The sequence below is a fragment of the Nymphaea colorata genome, chromosome 1, assembly GCF_008831285.2.
Source record: "Nymphaea colorata isolate Beijing-Zhang1983 chromosome 1, ASM883128v2, whole genome shotgun sequence".
Taxonomy (NCBI): domain Eukaryota; kingdom Viridiplantae; phylum Streptophyta; class Magnoliopsida; order Nymphaeales; family Nymphaeaceae; genus Nymphaea; species Nymphaea colorata.
Window position 1 is genome coordinate 2,845,635 of NC_045138.2, and position 20,825 is coordinate 2,866,459.

Below are 20,825 nucleotides of genomic sequence, written 5' to 3' on the forward strand. Positions count from 1 at the left end.
AAGCTAAAAGAAAACCTTTTCCAAACCCGTCGCCTCATGTAAAAAGTCATGAATGACTTCAGCGTTCAGACCCAAAACATTGACAGCGCATTCAAGAGTATATTCATGTCAGACAACCCATAGCAATAAAAATGATAACATATTATGTCATACATAAATCCAAAAAATGAGGTACGTTCTCCTTAGGCAGGTTCATGGACGGGATACATTTCATGAATCTTCTCGAGGACATGTAATAAAACAGTTTGTTACTATTCTTATTGTCAAAAATGACTCCTAAGTTCTTAGAAAATAGATTAAGAACTCGCTAATTCTCTTTGCTTATTGTAAAGGCTCCAATCGGTTATCGATTTTGGCGCTATGTGAAGGAAGATGAATCGAAAGGACGGGTACATACTAAACACACCTTCAATTTTTGTTTATGATCAATGTGGGCTTTCCATTGCCCGTGCTAGCAATCCGCAATCATGGATGATTGTCTTACCACATTGTTTCTCTTGTGCAGAAGCCAATAAACGACTTCTTCCACCCTCCCAAAATCCTTCCTTGCCAGGGTGTTCCCCTCGGCGGCATCGGGTATTTATTATTGGCTTTTGGACTCATACACTTGAATTATATCTCTTCTTCCTTTTCATAAAGAAAGTTTGCTGAATTACCGGATAGAGATGCATCTGAGGCATTGAACTCTTTGATTTTTTTTTTTAGGTTAAAAGGCTTAGGTTGTGTTTGAATGAACCCTTGGAAAGAAGTCGTTTTGTGAAAATCAAGTTTTATGAAACTTCACTTTTTTAACTAGTTTTTGAAACTTAGTTTATGCGTATGTCAACGGATCAAATTCAAATCATACATACTCTTATTATATCCGTTTTCTCAGATATTCACGTATTTTCATTTGAATTTAGATTTGAATATAAGTAAAGAAAAGTTATATCCAAATTCGAATCCGATTTTTAAACTAAATCTGGCCAATTTTCAAAATGTAAGAGAATCGGATGTATGGTATTTATTAAAACTAAATCCAATCCAAATCCAAACCTAATTCGATATTTATGTATATTTAAAAATCCAAATCTGATCAGATATCATTTCTTAAATCAAATTTGATCCGATTATATATATATATATATATACACACACACACACACGGGACCTTTCACAATGGTTCGGTTGGATATCTCAGATATATTAACATTCCTATTTTGAGTTTGGATGGCAATATCAAAACAATATATTTTATCAAAGGCCTAAGGGCCACCCGTTTTAGCTATGCTTCTCTAGGCAACTACTTTGGACTTCAAAGAACTATATGAAACTTACAATGTTTTAACACCTTGTAACACGAAATTGTATTTGATGGATGCCACCACCCTGCAAAAATGCCAAAGGGTACTGAGTATATTACTTTCTACAAGTATTCAACTAAATTTCTTGTTAGTGTTTGGACATACGATAAAACTACTCAATAAATAATTTGTAAAAATAATAAATTTATCTTTAAATGCCAAACATCATAAACGGATTAACATGATGTAAGAACAGTTAAAAACAGCCATATTAATGGACCAAGCAATTAAATAATGGGAAAAGTAGAAGTGAAAGAATCAGTCAAATTATATTTTCACAAAATTAGTTGTATGAAACAGTTGAGATTTAAAAAACGCGAACTTTATTTTCAATTGCACGAGAGGGGAGGTTTTCTTAATAAAAAAAAGGTGGTATACTGCACCGTAGATGCAACTCTATTTCCAATTAAAACTTATTTAGAAATAGGAGGATCGACCACTTCATAATTTCATATTACAGATAATGACGTCGGGTAAAGATTTTCACTTCACCGGCAAAAGAGATCACGGTGTCAAAAAAAAAAAGCCCTTCTTCCATCGACGATCGACCGTTGCTGTCACTGTATCCATGAGCAACTTCCTTCTCCTTCAAAGTTGCCAATTTCTATTCTCCTTGGGTGCCTGATAAATGGTTTAACCGTCTCTCAGTGCAGGAAGCATCGGCAGGAACTACAAGGGCGAGTTCCAAAGATGGCAGCTCTTCACCGCAGAGTGGCAAGAGGATCCCGTCCTGGCAAATCAATTCTCTGTAAGCTATAGCCTTTTTCTCCTATGCCATCGATGTTCTCTTGATAATTGGTACTCCTGAACTAGACCATTTTATGTCGGAGTTATGGAAGCGTTTCTATTTAAATTCACTCTATCAGTCAAAGCCTGCCATATGAGCTAGCAAGGTTCAGAGAGGCAGAATGCGTTTTGTTTAATTTAGATCTGAACATCTCCATGGGAGGGTTTTGTTTAATATAGATCTGAACACCTCCATGGGGGTTTCTCTATTAAGTCTTTGTAAGTTTCAACTCTGCAATTTGAAATGTTTCATTATTGCTTGTAAGTATAGTGACAGCTACCAGGCTCTTAGAGACTAATTTGAACATGGCTATTTCATGCTTGATTGCAATCACTGGTGCCGCCAAGTCTTATGGATGGAAACCAAGAAATCTATGCACACTTTGTTTTGGAGAAATAGTTTTTGGTAAATTTGGCTTTGTTCTTCCTTCTAAACAGGATGGCTGGTTTATCTAGGTTGTGTTGGTGATGTCATGGCTCCAATGATGCAAAACAGGAAAGGTTTATAGCATTTAGCAGATGCTGGTTCAGCTTGTTGTCATGACTAGATTGCTGCATTGTCTTAGACCAAGGGTTCTTACGTACCGAAGGAGTTATCTCCAAGCTTTCGTTCAAGTAGGGAATGTTAGGGCCAGATTTTCCCTTTTCCAAAATTGATTTTGAACGAAATATAAACATTTTACTGTGTTTGAAAATATAATTCAGTATAAAATATGTTTTAGTTTAAGTTTTTTTCTAGAAAAATACTTATTTTTCTACCATAAAAAATTTTATGTTATACAAGCCGTTCCATTTTTTATTACTAGACAAACATGCTAAACTAAAAAAATGACTCACTTAAAGTATGATTCTCAAATCATATTTATATGGTTAGATTTTATAAAATAATTATTTTAACAAACAATTCTAGTTTTTGTGGTACATATATATGAAAATAGAAATTCATGGATAAGTTTCCCAGTTTAACGTTCTGCTGCTTCATGTCCTGAACAATGTGGCTTGATTTAGGGATGGTCTTCGTCCTCGATAACCCTTTCTTTTAATTTCCCAAACTAGTTTATGAGAAAAAAAAAACTACATGTTTCATTTTTATCCTATGCTTTATTCCCTGAATTGGTCCTCTTTGACTTCCAACTGCCATTATAGGTTGAGTTCATGTCACATAAAATGATTTAAATGGTATTGTCTCCCTGTTCAGGTCTTCTGTTCTCGTTCAAATGGTCAAAAGTTTTCCTCTGTTCTATGCTCTGGATGCCCAGATGCCGTCAAGTAAGAACTGTCTCCATTTGTGGCCGGGCTTCATCTAAATGAAAGCATGGCGTGCAATATCCGTATGAGAATGAAAGAAAATCATTTCGGGTTTCCTTTGGCAGTTCATGTAAAGGGTCAAAAAGGCAGATTGTATATTGTTCTGACCTTCAAGAAATGGTTAACTTCACGTTTCGAACCTGTGATCCTTCATGTCATTTATCCGTCAGCTTGCTGACACGTTCACTTTACATAACATGGATGTGCAGAGAAAGCAGTAATTCTGGCATTAGATCTTGGGATTGGAAACTCGATGGAAAAAACAGTACTTACCATGCACTATTTCCAAGGGCATGGACTGTATATGATGGTAATGGATAGTTCATGATAAATAGAACTATGAGATCGATTCTTTGACTAAAGTTTGAAACTCTATGTTCTAGAAAGTAGTAACAACATTTGTCCTCTTCTATGCAGGTGAACCTGATCCAGAACTAAAAATAGTTTGCAGACAAATATCACCTTTTATACCCCATAACTACAAGGAAAGCAGCTTTCCAGTTTCAGTATTCACATTCGAGGTGGGGACAGATTTCCTAGCCAGATTTTCTGGTTTTCAATCATAAGGTTTGATGTTTACTATGTTGCTCTAATTCCTGAAGTGGAGGAGCTGGTGAGAACGTGTGGAGCTAGTGGGAAAAGAGTGAGTGCGTGAAGGAGTGAAAAGTGGAAACAAGAGAAAGTGTGTGCGGTTCCAAATAGTGGGGAGTTAAAGAGAAATGGAGAACGTGAGGAGAATGTGTGTGCGGTTCCCAAGATCATGGGTGATGGAGAAAATGGTGCGAGACTTGAGGGCTGAAATGGTGAGAATTAATGAAAAAGTTGAAAAAGTAGACGCCCAAAAGAAGAAAGAAGAGTTTTTTTTTTCTTTTAGCTTTGCCCTCTACCCGTGAACTCTTCTTCCCTCTTCCTTGCTTCTCTCTCTCACTCTGCCCTAGACGCAGCCTGCTCCCTTCTCTCTCTCTCCATCTTGTTTTTCCTTCTTGGAGTGCTGCCACCGTTCTTTCCCTCACATCCGCAGCACACCTCCACGCCTTGAGGCCTTTGTTTCCTCAAGCCACTCGACATCTTTGGAAAAGGCAAGCCTTGCCGAGCGTGCGAATCAAGGGAGACCACCAACATACTAAAACAGTAGACTTATTTTGTCCAGCTAACCAATTCTGCGGTTGATGTTAATCTGCTTTTCACGTGGACAGTAAGTTAACGCTTAATACTATCCTAGAAGATGTTTAGAGGCAAGAAAGTGAAATATGCTTATCATTGAAGAGCCATGAAAAAGCTTTCTTCAATGAATTTCTACTTGGTTGCTACTTGTTTCAAGCAATTTTTCCATCAAAAGTTGAAGGAATGTACATCGATATACACACACTCATGTGTGTGTATATTTGTATGTGAAACAATCAAACCTACCTGATTGTGTGCCTAATAGTAGCAGTTATGGCTAACTCATGTACTCCTAATACTGGGCCGTCTTTGCACTTGCAGAACTCAGTTGGGGGAAGCTCTGAGTTATCTGGTGGACATTCCAATTCTATATTTACGTAAGGGGGATATTTTGTCTTCCTCTTCTTTGCCCGATCCTTTTCATACGAGTTTGATGTTGGTTCACATAATTATTAGATGCGGTAACTCTAATGATTTCATTACAGGAAGAAGCATGGTGTGCGAGGAGTACTTCTAAATCACAAGCAAGTGCTTCCACTAAACACAAAAGAGATATTTATATGTCAATCCATTCAATTTGATGTATTATTGTATAAGTGGAACTAATGTTCATTAACTATCTCCTATTTTTCCTGTTGTTGTTGCAATATAGGACAGCAAACGGTCAATCCCCCATTACTTTTGCCATAGCATCGCAGGAGACTGAGGATGTTCATGTATCTGAATGCCCTTGCTTTATAGTATCTGGTGATGGTAGAGGATTATCGGCAGAAAAGATGTGGTGCCAAATCAAGGAGGTCAGTTGAGTAGTTTCATCTCCCATCTGAAACCATGAGTGTTCTTCTTTTCTTCTTGTGGTTTTCATTCTTAATTTGGTTCAGAAACTCTGTATCAGAAATAAAAACTGTGAGATCAGAATTTATTTAACTCGTTTTTCACAAAATTTTCTACAATTATTCTTTCCTGGTAGCAAAACTGATACATCCCTCCTCCTATACAGCATGGGTCATTTGATCAGCTTGTTCCTGATGGGAACATACTGCCTTCAGAGAAGGGATCATCCATTGGAGCTGCAGTACTTTCCTCTGTCACAGTTCCTATCAAGCGCGTACAGTTACATTTTCTTTAGCATGGGCCTGTCCAGAGCTCAGGTTTGCTAGTGGTAAAACATATCATAGGTGAGTGAAACACGAGTGGCAATACTAGGCAGTAGGCAGTTTATAAAACAATGTGTGCTGACGGTGATGATGTCTCATGCTAGACGATATACCAAATTTTATGGCTCCAATGGTGATGCTGCAGCAGATCTTGCACATGATGCTATTATGGGTAAATTCCCAACCTTCTACAAGTTGCAAGTGATGCTGCTTGCTTATACCATTACAATCTGTGTCGCACGATACAGGCCCATATCATGCGATACGTATCGTATAGGTTTGAAAAACCTATACAATACGCCTATGATACACGATAAGCTTGTGTATCATAGGCGTATCGTTTGTATCGTGTGATACGTAGGTTGTATTGTACGATACATCTGATACACCCCCCGTATTTTACGATACATGAATAAAATAATTTTTTATGCTTTTTTTAACAAAGAAACATCTTTGTTCCTCTTTTTAAACGTCTAAAAGTTGTGAAAAGGGAAAGTTTTACTGGTTTTTCTACAAAATTTCCCATTTATGTGATAAATTATCAATTTAGGGGAGAACTCGCTTGTGGAGAAGAAGGTTTGCTCATGACCCTATGGGGGCGATGAGACCTTGATTGATGATAATCATGACATATTATATGTTGTGAACTTGTAATATAATCTAAAACACTTTAAAATTTAAACTTTAAAGTTGTGATGGACGCTTATTATGTTATTATGAATTTCTCATTTCTCATTTATAAATGATGTGATGAGTTTTTTATATAGAACACATTTTTTTGATTTTTTCATTGTTTTTCCTTATTTTACCGATTTTTTCAACTTTTTTCCAATTTTTTTTATTTTTAAAATTTTATGAACTAAAAATTAATTTATGGTACTTTACATTACGTTTACGATATGTTACGATACAGTGTATGAGTGTATAGGTCAGCCCGACAATACACGTTACGATACACCTTCAACAACATTGGTTTGATCCATTTTGGATTACACTAGTAGATCTCCCTCCACTTTGATAAGAACTTGATGCTTGACACCTGCAACTTCTGAAATCTTTTGAGGGTTCTGAAAATGTAAATTATTTGTGAGAGGTATTTAACATGAAACAAGTAACTCCTAGGGATAAAAGAATTGCAATTTTAAAAAAGATGGACGTACTCAACATCCTTGCACATGATTTGAAGTTTCAATTTGCTAGACCAGTTGCCGTCAAGTAGGAGATTAAATGCATGTAATGATTGGACTATGTAAAATGTAAATAAATGAATGAATAAAGAAGAAGTTGGTACATATATTATATGTTAATGTGTATGCGTATATGCATGTGTGCACGACTGTGTATCTCCCTGTCTGCGTGTGCACTCTTTGTTAATGTTATAGAATCATAAAGCATGAAAATAGACAGGGTACTGAAAATATCTAATTTCTTGTAATTTATCAAATTTCCAAAGAAGGTTATTAGATATTTCAATTTAAAATGAATAGAAAGAAGCGAAAAGAAGGTTAGTACCACTGTACTGCTATAAAGTAAACACACTGCTTTTGCTTATTATAAGATGGTTTTCTTTCTTCTGAATCCTTTTTTAACAGGTCATCAAGAATGGGAGTCTCAAATTGAAATGTGGCAGAATCCTATTCTCCAAGATAAAAGGCTTCCAGATTGGTATGTTATCCAAATTTTACCTCATTGTAGAAAATTTTAGAAACATCATTCAAGTGTTTTTGCAGGTATCCAGTCACTCTGTTCAATGAGCTCTATTATCTGAATGCTGGCAGAACAATATGGACCGGTTTGTTTTGTGTCTTTCATATTCTTGAATTAGATTAAGATTATATAAATTATTGTCTACCATATTGAAGTATTCAGCTATTTGATTTTTTTTGTAGATGGCATGCCTTGTATTCAGAACAAATTTTCTACTATTGATGAAAAGTTTTCCTCTAATAAAACCACTTCCGAGAGCAAAAAGATCGATACTTCAGTTATTGTCCTTGATAGGATCGCTACTGCTCTTGATAAGACACGAAGCTCAAGCACATTAAATGCAGCTTTTGGACCTACATTGCTTGGAGAGGGAGAAGAGAATGTTGGACAGTTCTTGTATCTTGAAGGAATAGAGTACCTTATGTGGAACACTTACGATGTGCATTTTTATGCATCATATGCTCTAATAATGACATTTCCCAAACTTGAACTCAGCATCCAAAGAGATTTTGCAGCAGCAATAATGATGGATGACCAGGAAAAAGTGCATACAATCGTTGATGGGAAGTGGGCTACTAGGAAGGTTATTGGTGCTGTACCCCATGATATTGGACTCCATGATCCCTGGTTTGAAGTAAATGCCTACATTCTGCATGGTACAAGTAAGTGGAAGGACTTGAACCCAAAATTTGTGCTCCAAGTTTATAGAGACTTCATTGCAACTGGGGATATGGCATTTTGTCGTGCTGTCTGGCCATCAGTTTATGTTGCCATGGCTTACATGGAGCAATTTGATAAAGATAAAGATGGGATGATCGAGAATGAAGGTATTCCTGATCAGACCTATGATTTGTGGTCTGCAACTGGCGTGAGTGCTTATACTGGAGGGCTTTGGGTGGCAGCACTAGAGGCAGCTTCTGCCATGGCACATGAAGTTGGTGATAAGATTTCTGAAGATATGTTCTGGGCTAAGTATGAGAAGGCTAAAGATGTTTATAGTACATTGTGGAACGGGTCTTATTTGAATTATGATAACAGTGACGGCCCTACAAGCTCATCAATTCTAGCAGATCAATTGTCTGGACATTGGTATGTCTAACGAGTTATATTATCACCATCTTGCATATGTATTTTCCCCTTACCAAACTTTTTCTGCACTTGTAACATAGTAAAAGAGTAATCTTCATCTTGGAAGATGAGACTACCTTACAATTACAAATATATGAAAGATTTTGCCATTCACATCCATATACTATGCTAACTTGTCTCACTTTGAAGGTATGCTAGGGCTTGTGGTCTTACCCCAGTTTTGGATGAAGAAAAGATACATACTGCACTTGAGAAGATTTATAACTTCAACGTGTTACAATTTAAAGCTGGCAAATGGGGGGCTGTCAATGGGATGCTACCAAATGGTAGGGTTGACACAACAGCAATGATGTCAAAAGAGGTATGGCCTGGAGTGACTTATGGTTTAGCAGCCACTATGATACAGGAAGGCATGGAAGAGATAGCTTTTAAAACAGCAAGAGGAGTATATGAAGCTGTTTGGTCTCAGGAAGGACTTGGGTGAGCTCCTTCAATTTGATGCAACTTATGTACATGCTATGTTTGTAGGCTGCAATTCACTTGCATGCAAGATCAGGTTTACAGGTCTTCTTATTTTAAACTTTTAAAAAAAACCATTTTTGAGTCACACACTATAGGCAGGCCATGATTCAATTCCACTAGCATTAGCATCAGCTGTTTGGAAAATTTAAGTAAAATCTCTTCTGAAATGCTAACGGTGAATGCATGATCATTTTCATAGTGTGTTGAAAGATTTGGCAATTTTACTCTGATTATCTTTTGGTACTTTACCTTCTCTTGTGCTAGTAAGTATGAGCTGATAAAAAAAAGGATCTTTCTAATGACAAGATTGTACTTGTTCTAGGCTTAATGTTTCCATAATGACAGTTAGACTAGATTTTTGACATTGGTATTTGCTTAACAAAAAATACAAATATAATAGTAACTATTTATTTAGGATGCTTATGCAGTTCTTTATGCAAAACGTACGCATAACCAACTAAGTGAAGTTTTCTATCAAATTAGCACAAGGGAGTATGATAATAGAATAAGATGTAGTATATGCGGTTGGTCATGGGGTTTAGTTGTTTCCATGCGTATGCTTGTGTATGAACATGTGAATATTCTATTTCGGTTGATGCTCACATTACTGATAGAAAAAATCTTAACAGAACTTTACTGACATTTGATACTCTTGCAGTTGTGCATTTCAAACACCTGAAGGTTGGACATGTGACGAAAAATACCGTTCTATCTCTTATATGAGGCCTCTTGCTATCTGGGCAATGCATTGGGCTTTGTCGCCACCAAAATATGTTAAGAAAGCATTCACGTCAAGAAAATCTGAAGACGATATAATCAAACACCACATAGGATACAAAAATGTTTCAGAAATACTGAAGTTGCCTAAAGAGAAGTCAAGGAGCTTCCTCCACATTCTTTATGACCATACTTGCAGAAGATGGTGGACTTAGCAGTCCATTGTGATTGGACTTGGAATAAGTTCTTGCAAAAATTAGTACATTTAAGAGTTCTCCAGTCAAAGAGCTTCCTCCACATTCTTTATGACCATACTTGCATAAGATGGTGGACTTAACAACCCATTGTGATTGGACTTAGAATAAGTTCTTGCAAGAATTATTACATTTTAAGAGTTCTCCAGTGGCATATCCCTATGAAAGGACATACTATCTCTTTTGTGCAAAATTTAAGTATTTTGAATAAATGGTTCATGGTTTTATTCATGAGAAAGGTCTCATCATGCGGAAATCCTTAGTTGAAAGTTGAAACTCATATTCTAAGGTTCTAGTTCCTCAAACCAATGTTGTAAAAAGCATATCGTAAGCCGTATCGGTCTGACTTTAAGATATGTTGTATCGTAAAATATCGTATGTATCGTAACCATATCGTTTTTTTTTAATAAATCAGAAAAAATAAGAAAAACATTTGAAAAAATCATAAGAAATCAGTAAAAATCAAGAATAAGCTCTCCTACATCCATGATTTTATCTCAAAAGTTTTTTTTTTATCTCAAAAAGATCAATAATCCAAGAAAAACAACTGCCCCCTCTTAAACATGAGGATTAACGTAAAATTGTTAAAAATAGAAAAATAAATAAATACCCCTACAAAATTTTCACCTTGAGGGCTCCCACCATTCAAAATTTTGAGGCTATATATGGTAATTCAAATATTTTCTTTAAGAATTCTTCACACACAAAGTGATAGTCCATTTTGATATGCTTTATTCACTCATGAAAGGTGTGGCCTCGAACAATGTAGATAAAATTTTTATCATCATGACACAACTTGGCTGGTGTCTCCATCTCATTTTCCATGTCACATGATAACTCAAAAAAACCAAACTATTTCTATAGTTGTTGATGTCATTGCTCTATACTCTGCTTTGATAAAGGATAATAAAACTTTTTGTTGTTTTCTACACTTATATGAGATAAGGGATTCACTTAGAAAACCACTAAAAGCTGTTGTTGAGTATTTGTCGTTGAGATCTTCTGCCTAATCAACATCAACATAAGCTATTAAATTCAATGGAAATGAAAAGGAAAGAAGAACTCCCCGATTCATTGATCTTTTGATGTATCTTATTATCTTACAATCATATGTAAATGTTGTTGGAGAATGGTGAAATTGACTTACCACAACGTATCAACATATAATACAAGGATAATAAAACCTATAAAAGTGTTCTTAACAATAAGGGATGTATCTATCAAACAAGATTGAAAGCTGCATTAGTCATTAAAGTGGTCAAGCCATGCCTTTGGTGCTTCTTTAAGGCCATATAAAGTTTTTTGTAATATTAAGACTATCTTTTGGAATAATAATATGATGAAGATTATCTATGTAGACATTTTCTAATTCACTATTCAAAAAGACATTCTTTACTTATATGTTCGGTTTTTAATAGCTGCAAAAGTTAGAGGAGTTCCAACAATGATCATTCTTGCTATAAGGACAAATGTTTCTTCATAATCAATTTCATATTCTTGAATATTTCCCACAACAACAAACCTAACTTTATACCTTTCTAAGGTTCCATTACCCTTAATTTTAGTCTTGTAAACCCTTTTACACCCAATAGTTTTTTTTTATAGCAAAATCAATATTTGTCATGTATTAGCATCTTTCATTTCCCATGTATTGGCTTCCATATTAGTAGATGGTTCAAACTAGGAATAGATGGCAGTCAAGCAAGTTCAATATCTATAAGTAAATGGCTCATAAGAAACAAATCTATTTGGAGGTCAACATTTTTTGTAAATCTTTTAAAGGTTCATTCATTAGAAGAAGTAAAATCCTCTTTTTATTGGCAAGTTGCTTGTTTCAGTATAGGCTTCTTCTTGGGTTCTATGGTAAATTATACGCCTATTAGATATCTTATCTTCATTGTCAGTGTCATTATTCTTTTCTTCATTTTCATCTCCACTCTCATATGAATCATCACAATGTTCTGAAAGATATTTAAATAAAAAGGAATAGGTGTTGACCTCTTGAAAATCTTTTTTTCTTTTGAATCCATGTTCTTTTTTAATGAAACTTACATTTTTTCAAATTGATAGTTTATCATTTTTAGAATCATTACATCTAGTTCCCTCAAGTGTCTTAGAATACTCCATAAAAGCACATTTAAAAACTTTTGAACTTAGTTTGCCAGCTTTATCATTTCCAGACAAAGGCTGCGTTGGTTAGGTCCTTTTTTTTTTTGTTAAAAACAAAATTGTGGTGTATTTATAGCAAAAATGGGTCCATGCATAACCTTATCTTACATTTACAGATTCATTAAAAAAAATCTCAATCTATTATTTAAATCATAACATTTACATCCACAATCTCTAAGTATCTCATTAATATTTAGACAATTTTTCAAGGGGAGAAGCATTTGATAAAGTTTTTTATATTATTTTCTTTATGAGATAAGCGGACATCTAGCTGCCTCAACTCAAAATTTTTTATACACTTTTAAAAATAAGAAGAATGCTAGTTGTTTCTATAACGTGTCTATGCTTTCTCCTGGATAAACCTTTTTGTTGATGCTTCTTATAAAAAGGACTTTGGTAAATTATTCCAAATAGTTTTAGATATTCTTCAAACTCATTTGAATTAAATTCACTTCTGGAATTTGTTCTAAATATTTTAATTTTGGTATCAAATTGATTTTTCATTAGATTGTGAAATGTGTTAAATACCTTTAACTTGAATATCAAAATATAAATCCAATTGTACCTAGTAAAATCATCTATAAAAATTATATAATATGATAATCATCATTTTGACATGATCGGTGGGATTCCTAAACATCCGAATGAAACAAGTTCAAAGGGTTTTAGCCATTAAAAATTTCTTAAACCAAAAGGTATAATTTTCATTTTCCCATTTAAAAGATCATTATACCAAAAGGTATTGATACATAGTTTCTTTGTAGAGTCAATAAGAGAAATTTTTTTTATGCTTAGATGTCATTCTCTTTGATGCCTTATTTTAGCACCTATGTTTTCGGCAACATCACAAAAGACTTTGTTGTGTATACATAATTTGTTCATGTAATACAAATATCTTTTTCCAAAATTTTCTCCATTCAATTTCATGGATTGGTGTCCCTGCACATAACGTTTGTTCGATGAGAAAAGAATTTCATATCCATAGTCAGACATTTGACAAACAAAAGTAATTTAAGACAATATTTCTACATAAAAATTTAGAATATAAACTTTTCATTTTTCAACTTCATTTTTGTGATCTCTAATTCTTAAAATGTTTAAAGAGGTTCAATTAGCAGTGAGAACATTTGAAATCCCTTAAACATATGCATACTTTGTCAAAGAGAAATATATGGAGTCATATGAATGAGACTTTGTAAGTTAAGAACCAATAGTGCATACTTTTGTATTGGAATTGGAGGCAGATGATGCCATTGCACTTGATGGTGACTTGTTAAAAAGTGGTTGAAAGCCAGTTACAAGCTGATTTAAAGTGGAAGAAGTAGAAGTAACGTTGTGTCCTCCATTGAATCTCTTATTGTTCCCTTGATCAAGTTGACCTCCAATGTGATAGGTTGCTCCTTGATTAGAGTTGTGTGATCTTCTAGGTGTAGATTCTCAATTGCTTTGGTATGGCCCTCCATTTGAGTTCCTTTTAAACTTATGATGTTGAAGCTTTATGTGCCCCATTTCATGACCATACTGATAAATAACCTGATAGTATCCTTTGTGTTGATTCTGACTATTAAAACGAGGGGGCTTATAGGGTTTAATATTGCTTCCCAATCTAGAAGCTGCCAAGACCTTATCTTCTTCTTGTTTGATGGAAAGAGAACTCTTCTTATTCTTGTTCATATTCATCCTTGTTTCCTCCACACTTAACATGGTAAGTGTCTTATGAATGACTGAAGGATATGTAAAAGGTAATGACACAACTTTAATTTGTTCAAATTCTGGCCTAAGGACTTGTGGGAGCTGATAGAATCTCAAATTTTCAATGATCTCCTTGCTTCTAATCTCATGGCGCTTACATTCAATGCCAAAGCTTGGGATTCAATTGGTCAATTTTCATTCTATATAGTAGATGATTCTATGTAATAATCTCTTACATTCTTTGCTCCTTGCATAACATGTTGAGCCTTTGTAATTAGGAGATATGTTTGAGTTGTATCTCCTCGTGTATACATACCCATGAGATATTCTCATGTGTCACTAATTTTTTATAATATATGAGATTTTGAGCAATACAAGGATCAATACTATTGTAAATCGATTCCTTGATTCTTGCATTTTTTACTACCGAATCGTCCAAATTTCTTGTAGTATTCAATCATGGCATTATCTCTCCCAATCCCTTGGGACTCTTCTCGACACTGTTTTCAACTTTAGTTAATTTAAGAGAAGGTTGAGCTTTAGTACATTAAATGAAGCCCCAAACTTTGTTTTAGTTTGATGTGCATTTTTAGGCATTTCACCTACAGAGAATACCTTGTTTCATCAAGCAAAATGGGGCCACTTAATTTTCATGATCAAAGGAGTTTTTAAATCTTCCATATTCTTGATGAGACGACACCTGAATCATCTACTGAAGAACGAATTATAATCCATAGCAATAAGAGATTGGTTTAGAGGAACAAGCAACACTGGTGCAAGCCTTTAGAGAAATTCATTAGTAGCCACTTGATACCAACAGTAGATTCACCAATTGTAAAGCAAATTTTATTGGGAGTACCAAGAAAGAAAATGAAATCAATGCAGAAGGTTCAACAGCTGTTGTCAGCTTGAAACAACAAGAATTCATGCTCTAACACCATGTAAGTTTAGTTGTAAATCAGCTAAATAAGATTACAGAAAATGGTGCTAAGACCCAAAGTGAATAGCAATATAAAATAATTCTAAAGAATCTTTGTTAGTCGCTCAAATAGCTCCATCTTGGTGAAATACGCATTTGACCAGTAGAGCTTGCACAAAATAAAATACAAAAATACACATAAGAGAATAAAAGTAAACAAAAAATAAAAAGACCTATATACAAGTCTATATGGCAATTGTAAGCATGTATATACCTAAATACTACAATCATACATGCAGTAGTGGAGCTAGAAAATCTTGGCTGAGGGGCAGTAACCGGGTTTGTGGGGCACTTACTTAGATATGGTGTGAACGATTTATGTGCTGAACCCAGGACCAGCTCAGTCACAATAAAAGATTTCAAGTGATGACATAGGCAATGACCCACTTCAGTCACATAGTAGCTCAGCTACTGCAAACATGCATTTAAGCATATATATAATTATAGATTATATAGACATATATAGGCTGAACATATACAAGTATTTACAATAATTCTAATACTAGTGTCTATTGGCTTTAAAATATGAGCATTGGGTATACATTGGCATGAGTCGTTTTATTATAATAAGGTGACTCACAGACGAATATGATTAAAGTTCTTTTTAGTGATTTAAAATGCGTTAAAACCAGATAAGCAAGTATATTTAAAAAAAAATGGTAAGGTAGACCTTTATTTAACAGTTGTTTGAGCCTTTGAGGACCGTCATCTGAAAAAAATCGGAACATGAGGCTCGTTTTTGAGATTATAGCTAAAAGACGGTCTCCGAAGCATATACTTCCAAAATGACAAGGTTTGGATCTTCACTGATATTTGGATTCAAAAGATCGGAATCGAAACCGACCCGCTGGCGACCCACTTGAAAAGGAAGGAAGGCCTCGGGACTCGCACGGAAGACTTTCAAGCGTCCCCGTAGGCCGTCTCCAGGACCACGGCTCGTCACTCCGTCCCATCACTCCCGCGGAGAAAACCCAGCCGTCAGATCCGGGCTCGTCGACCGAGAAACTCCTCCGATCGCCTCCACTTCCTGGTTCTCTTGTTGGTAATTTCTTCTCTCCTCTTTCTGGTGATCTCTTTCCGTCTTTCTCTTTCTTTTTTCCGGCGATGCTCAATTGGATCGAAATGAACCGGAATCTACACAAATCGCGCCGGAATACTGAAATAAACTTGTCTTAACTTCTCGTGGCGGTAGTCCGAAACGGAAATAAAACATCCCGACGTATGATGACGATCTCGCGTGTAGCGTCTAAATTTCGGTAGGTTGGTGAGATTTCTACTGTTTAGCTTTTTAGGGCATCTCCATGACTTCTTGTACATTCCTCTCTTTCTTCCTGATTCTCATGGCGCTTCCATATCAGGGATACATCCGTCATTTTTGTATTTCTCTCTCTCTCTCTCTCTCTCTCTCTCTCTCTCTCTCTCCAATGTCTGATTGGGTGGTAAGCCGGGTAAGTGATGGTTCTTAATGGAGCATGAAATTACAGGTCTACTCTGCAGAAATCGGTGTTTGGCTCTTTAATTTTCCCAGGAATACAGGCATCAAAGGATAGATGAATTGAAGAGGGTGCATGTGATACCCGATCGGTTGATGTGGTCAAGTGATCATCGGAGGAGGAGGAGGAGGGAAGATTGCAGGATGAGAAGGCAGACCAACGGAGGGTTATCTCTCGTCGACATTGTTGTTTATTTGGGGAGAGAGAGAGAGAGAGACGCTGCTGCTCTAATGGCTTCTTCTGCACTGCAACTCCACGGAAAACACACAGAGAGAGTAGCAAGTACAGCTGCACCACTGAACTCTACGGCAAATAGAGCAAAGAAGGAGACTTGTTTTGCTTCGGTTGTCCTGCTTTCTACATTGTCATTCAACGGCACAAGAGAGAGAGAAAGAGAGAGACTCACGCTCAGCTTATCTGTGCAAGTCATTTCGAGGGAGATAGGTGAGAGAATTAACCCCAAGTATGGGATCCTACAATCAATCCCTCGCCTCTGAATCTTCCAGTTTTATAGACCCTCAGAGAGTGTGTGTGTGGAGAGAAGGGGAGAGGACATTCACCGCCACTGTCTAATTTTTATAGCACAGACAACGGGGGAGGAGAGAGAGAGAGAGAACAGCAAGTATGGGGATTGGCCCACTGTGCTCTATGACTCTTAAAGCATCTGGGAAGAAGAGGACAGTATTGCTGCATTTGTTTCTGCTCCGCTTTTAATGCAACAGAGAAAAAGACTCGACTGCAGGTAAAGAGTTATGATTTTTTCACTTGCTTTTAAAGTCTGTCATTGGTCATGGTCAAGAAAGGTCAGTCAACTTTCCGGTACACGCTCAACACAGAGTTAGTTTGACTGTGGCATCATCCTGCCATGGCCCTGCAGATGGGCACCTTCCAGTTGCTTTGCAAAATATCACAGACAGGAGAAACGGATCATTAAATATGTAAACGGAAAGTGGTGAATCGTGGTTCAATCAATGTCTACTCTCGGACTTTCTCTCTCTAGACCAAAAGAAAAGCTTCATCGCGGTTGTACGTAATCATGTACCCTCGTCTTTCTCTCTCCCCCATTCTACCACCATACTCTGATGTTGTTTCACTGCGGTGAGAGAGAGAGACAGAGAGAGATATATGATATAACTGACTAGAATGAAACTGTGATACTCTGTCATTGGATAACCAACTACCAGCAGAAGCAAATTTAATTCACTGGTCAGTCAATGCTTTGATTTTACTGTTTGGCTGGTTCACTTTTCCACGTAAGAGGAAAAACTTTTCATGTACACGGGAACTTAAGGGTTCGTTTGATGGCAAGGAAGAATTTAACGTGGTAAATTTATTATGGTATACGAGATGAAATTTAACCCTCTTCAGATTTGAGGTTCTGTTTGATTGCAGGAAAGTTTTTTACAGGTAAAATTAACTGTGTTTGATGCACATGGTAAAATATATGAGAGACTTTTTTCCTGACCATTAGAAATAGTTAGAAAATAGTTAAAATTAGTTGTTACGTAAAACCCATGATAACTCAAACATTCCTTTGAACATACATCCCTTTCTTTAAAAGGGAAATGAAAAAGAGTGAGCATCTTCTACCAATAGTATGAAGATACTAGCAACCAACTAAAAGCTTAGTTGCATCTTCTTCCACTTCAAGGTGAAGCAAGACAGATGCCACAGACCCCTATCGCTGTAAGTCCAGCATTATTGATACAAGATCATGGTCAGATGCCCCAAACTAAGCAAGATCTGGATATATGCAAACCAAGGAAAGGAGCTTCCTAAATCAACACAAATGTTCAAACTGTGATATCATGTTTCTGAAACAGTTTTCTTGGAAATGAATTTCAAAATAGTAATCACGACGCAAAACATATATAAGTTGAGGTAATTGGCAAGAGAAAACCCTCTTGTTTTGCTCGTGAGAGTAATTAATTGAATTTCTTCCCCTAATTATTAAAGTACTGGTTCGATAAGCCAAGTTCATTGAGAGAACAAGAATCTTTTTCATCATCCGTCTTCAATTGAACAGAAAATTTATTTCCTTCCCAACACGATCTCATCTCAACCTTGGTCAGTCTAATTAACCATAGCGGCAGAAGAAGGGACAGCCATTGGAGGCGGCGGCTATGGGTGCTGGAGACAATAAAAAAATTGGCAAATTAAGCGGCGAACTGGCCGGAATCGCAACAACATGTTTCCAAACTGTCCGAAAAGGCATTTTAGAAGAAGAAATGGGTCCGCCAATGGCGCCGTAGCCGGCTGTTCCCATCTTTGGGGATCCTCTCTCAAGATCCCCCAACCTTTGGGGCACCGAGAGGATTAAAATCCAATCAGAATGCTCCTTGCAGCGAAGAAGGAGGCAATCAAGGGCTAGGTCACCATTTGTGTGGAGCTCCAACAAGCGAGGGGGGCGGTGGGTGGAGAGGAGCTTCCGTCGAGTGCGAGGAGGAGAGGCAGCGAGAGAGCGACCAGCGTAGAGGATGAAAGTTTTTCGGGTGAAAGTTTTCGACGTTTGATTCACAAACGGTTCACCGGGGTAAATTTCCCTCAGCCGTATGAATTTCACCCGTTGCACAGCATTTTTCTTGTGCATCAAACGGGTCCTAACTAAGCTTTGATAGCCTGCCAGGGTCTGTTCGTGCAGATCTGGTTTGAGAATGACACCTTATTTTGAACTATTTAACATAATTTTCTTGGAGAGATTTGTCCTAAATTTTAGGTTCAAATCGAATTCATGGCAACCAGAGATTGTTGGTTCCCTCCTAAAACAGTACTTTGAGAGATGGCGTCGACTCTTAATGGGCCGGGTTGGGCTGACTCGATGCCCAGGTTTATCGAATAATTTACAATAATTCACAAATACCGCATGTCACTTTTTATTAATTTTAAAAAGACGTCTCATTTTTAATGAATTTTATTTACTGGTATAACTTTAAAATATATATTTCTAAATATATGTCGCCGCTGAATTATTGAAGCAGCCGATTCACCGAACCGGTAGCTTCGTGATTTCCGTCCGGACGGATTTTTATGAGAGAGAGGGAGAAGGAGAGGGAGAATTGTAAGGCTTGAAAACGACAACCAACTGGCTGATTAATGACAACCATAATTTTCAAATGGTTTCACATCTAATTAAGAAGATGGAACTGACTTTGGATCTGGATCCATATGCGTGTTTGATTTTGGACTAGATGACCATACGTCGAACTGGAACAGGAATCTAACACATGATGTATTGGATCCAATAACGACATTATCTCAAGGGAAACAGGCCAACCATCAAAATCTTCCAGAGCAAGGAAGATTGTGATCTCATGCTTTTTGCTACTTGATACATCTTTTTTATAGCAATGGCCCTACAAGAAACTGTGTATACTTTATTGGAAGACCTTTATTTTGGATCCTAGCTTTATAAGTCTTGTGTCATGGCCAAAAGCACAGCTAAAAAGCTCTAATTTGCTTTGACAAAACCATGGCTTTAGATTTTCAAGTTTCCGGATTACTTGGTGTTAGGACGAATGAAAAGATTATTTCATCTTACTACCAAATAAAAGGGTTGAGGCCTCTACCCTTTCCTCAATCTCTCTAGGGTACCAGGTCTGCTTTCAACGTTTCAGGATAACAACTCTAATATATTTCAACATACATATAGGGATGTCAACGGATCAGATTCAAATTGGATATATCCTTAATCATATATAATTTTTCGAATATTCATATGTTCTAATTCTAATTCAAATAAGGAAAACTCATATCTGAATCTAAAATCTGTACAATCGGAAGCCAATTTTTATATTTATATCTGAATCCAAATCCAAATTTCGAACCAAATTTTTCTAATTTTCAATATTTAATAGCACTAGATATTGGATATTTGTCTAAAACTGAATCTGATCCGAATCCATATATGAATCCGATCGGATATTTATGTATATCTGAATCCATATCCGATTGGGTGCCATTTACTAAATCCAAATCTGATCCGATTTTTCAATCAAATATTATTATTTTTTATATCCAATTTTTTCGGATCGGATTGGTTTGATATCCGATTCAAATCGGATATATTGACATCCCTACATATATATTGGTGCCCTCTACCCTCCCACCCCACTTCCCTCATCTTTGTTTGCAGAACATGCGGTTGACGCTCTGATTATTCAAAATGGATGCTGGCAACCTATCCTTAAATATAATTAATCAACATTACTCTATAAACAATCTCACTACATTAAAGATTAATCACTCAAACCGAGTTGGTTTGAGCTTGACTTGTTTTGCCAACATGGCCGCGGTGAGCTCTCTTAGAGGCAGACAAACAAATTTCTGGATAAGAGACACTAATAGTTTAAATTTTGTGCTCTTATGTAGAAAAATAAAAATAAAAAATGAAGTACTAACACATAAGCAAAGCAAATTTGTGGGCTGGTGTGACAATTGCCCACGAA

At 36.3% G+C, this 20,825-nt stretch overlaps 2 protein-coding genes across 3 annotated transcripts in view; both read left to right on the top strand.

The window, feature by feature from the left end:
- Positions 1-314: 314 nt before the first annotated feature.
- Positions 315-10,259, top strand: LOC116265076 (uncharacterized; the record flags this gene model as incomplete). Its single annotated transcript, XM_050080743.1, is given in 18 exon segments — positions 315-389; positions 506-576; positions 1,992-2,091; positions 3,328-3,398; positions 3,647-3,747; positions 3,855-3,958; positions 4,588-4,632; positions 4,923-4,978; positions 5,087-5,125; positions 5,254-5,398; positions 5,602-5,698; positions 5,701-5,779; positions 5,863-5,930; positions 7,351-7,423; positions 7,489-7,550; positions 7,648-8,554; positions 8,744-9,034; positions 9,735-10,259. Coding segments are annotated over 18 exon segments (2,658 nt in total), but the record flags the coding sequence as incomplete, so codon positions are not given.
- A 5,447-nt stretch (positions 10,260-15,706) lies between these two features.
- LOC116263650 (uncharacterized) overlaps positions 15,707-20,825 on the top strand; it is a 109,231-nt gene continuing 104,112 nt past the window's right edge. Inside the window, exon 1 of one of the 2 annotated variants that reach the window (XM_050077919.1) lies at positions 15,707-15,929. The gene's annotated coding sequence lies outside the window, so the exon portion shown is untranslated. The remainder of the gene's footprint in view (positions 15,930-20,825) is intronic. The other variant, XM_050077916.1, reaches the window with a different exon arrangement.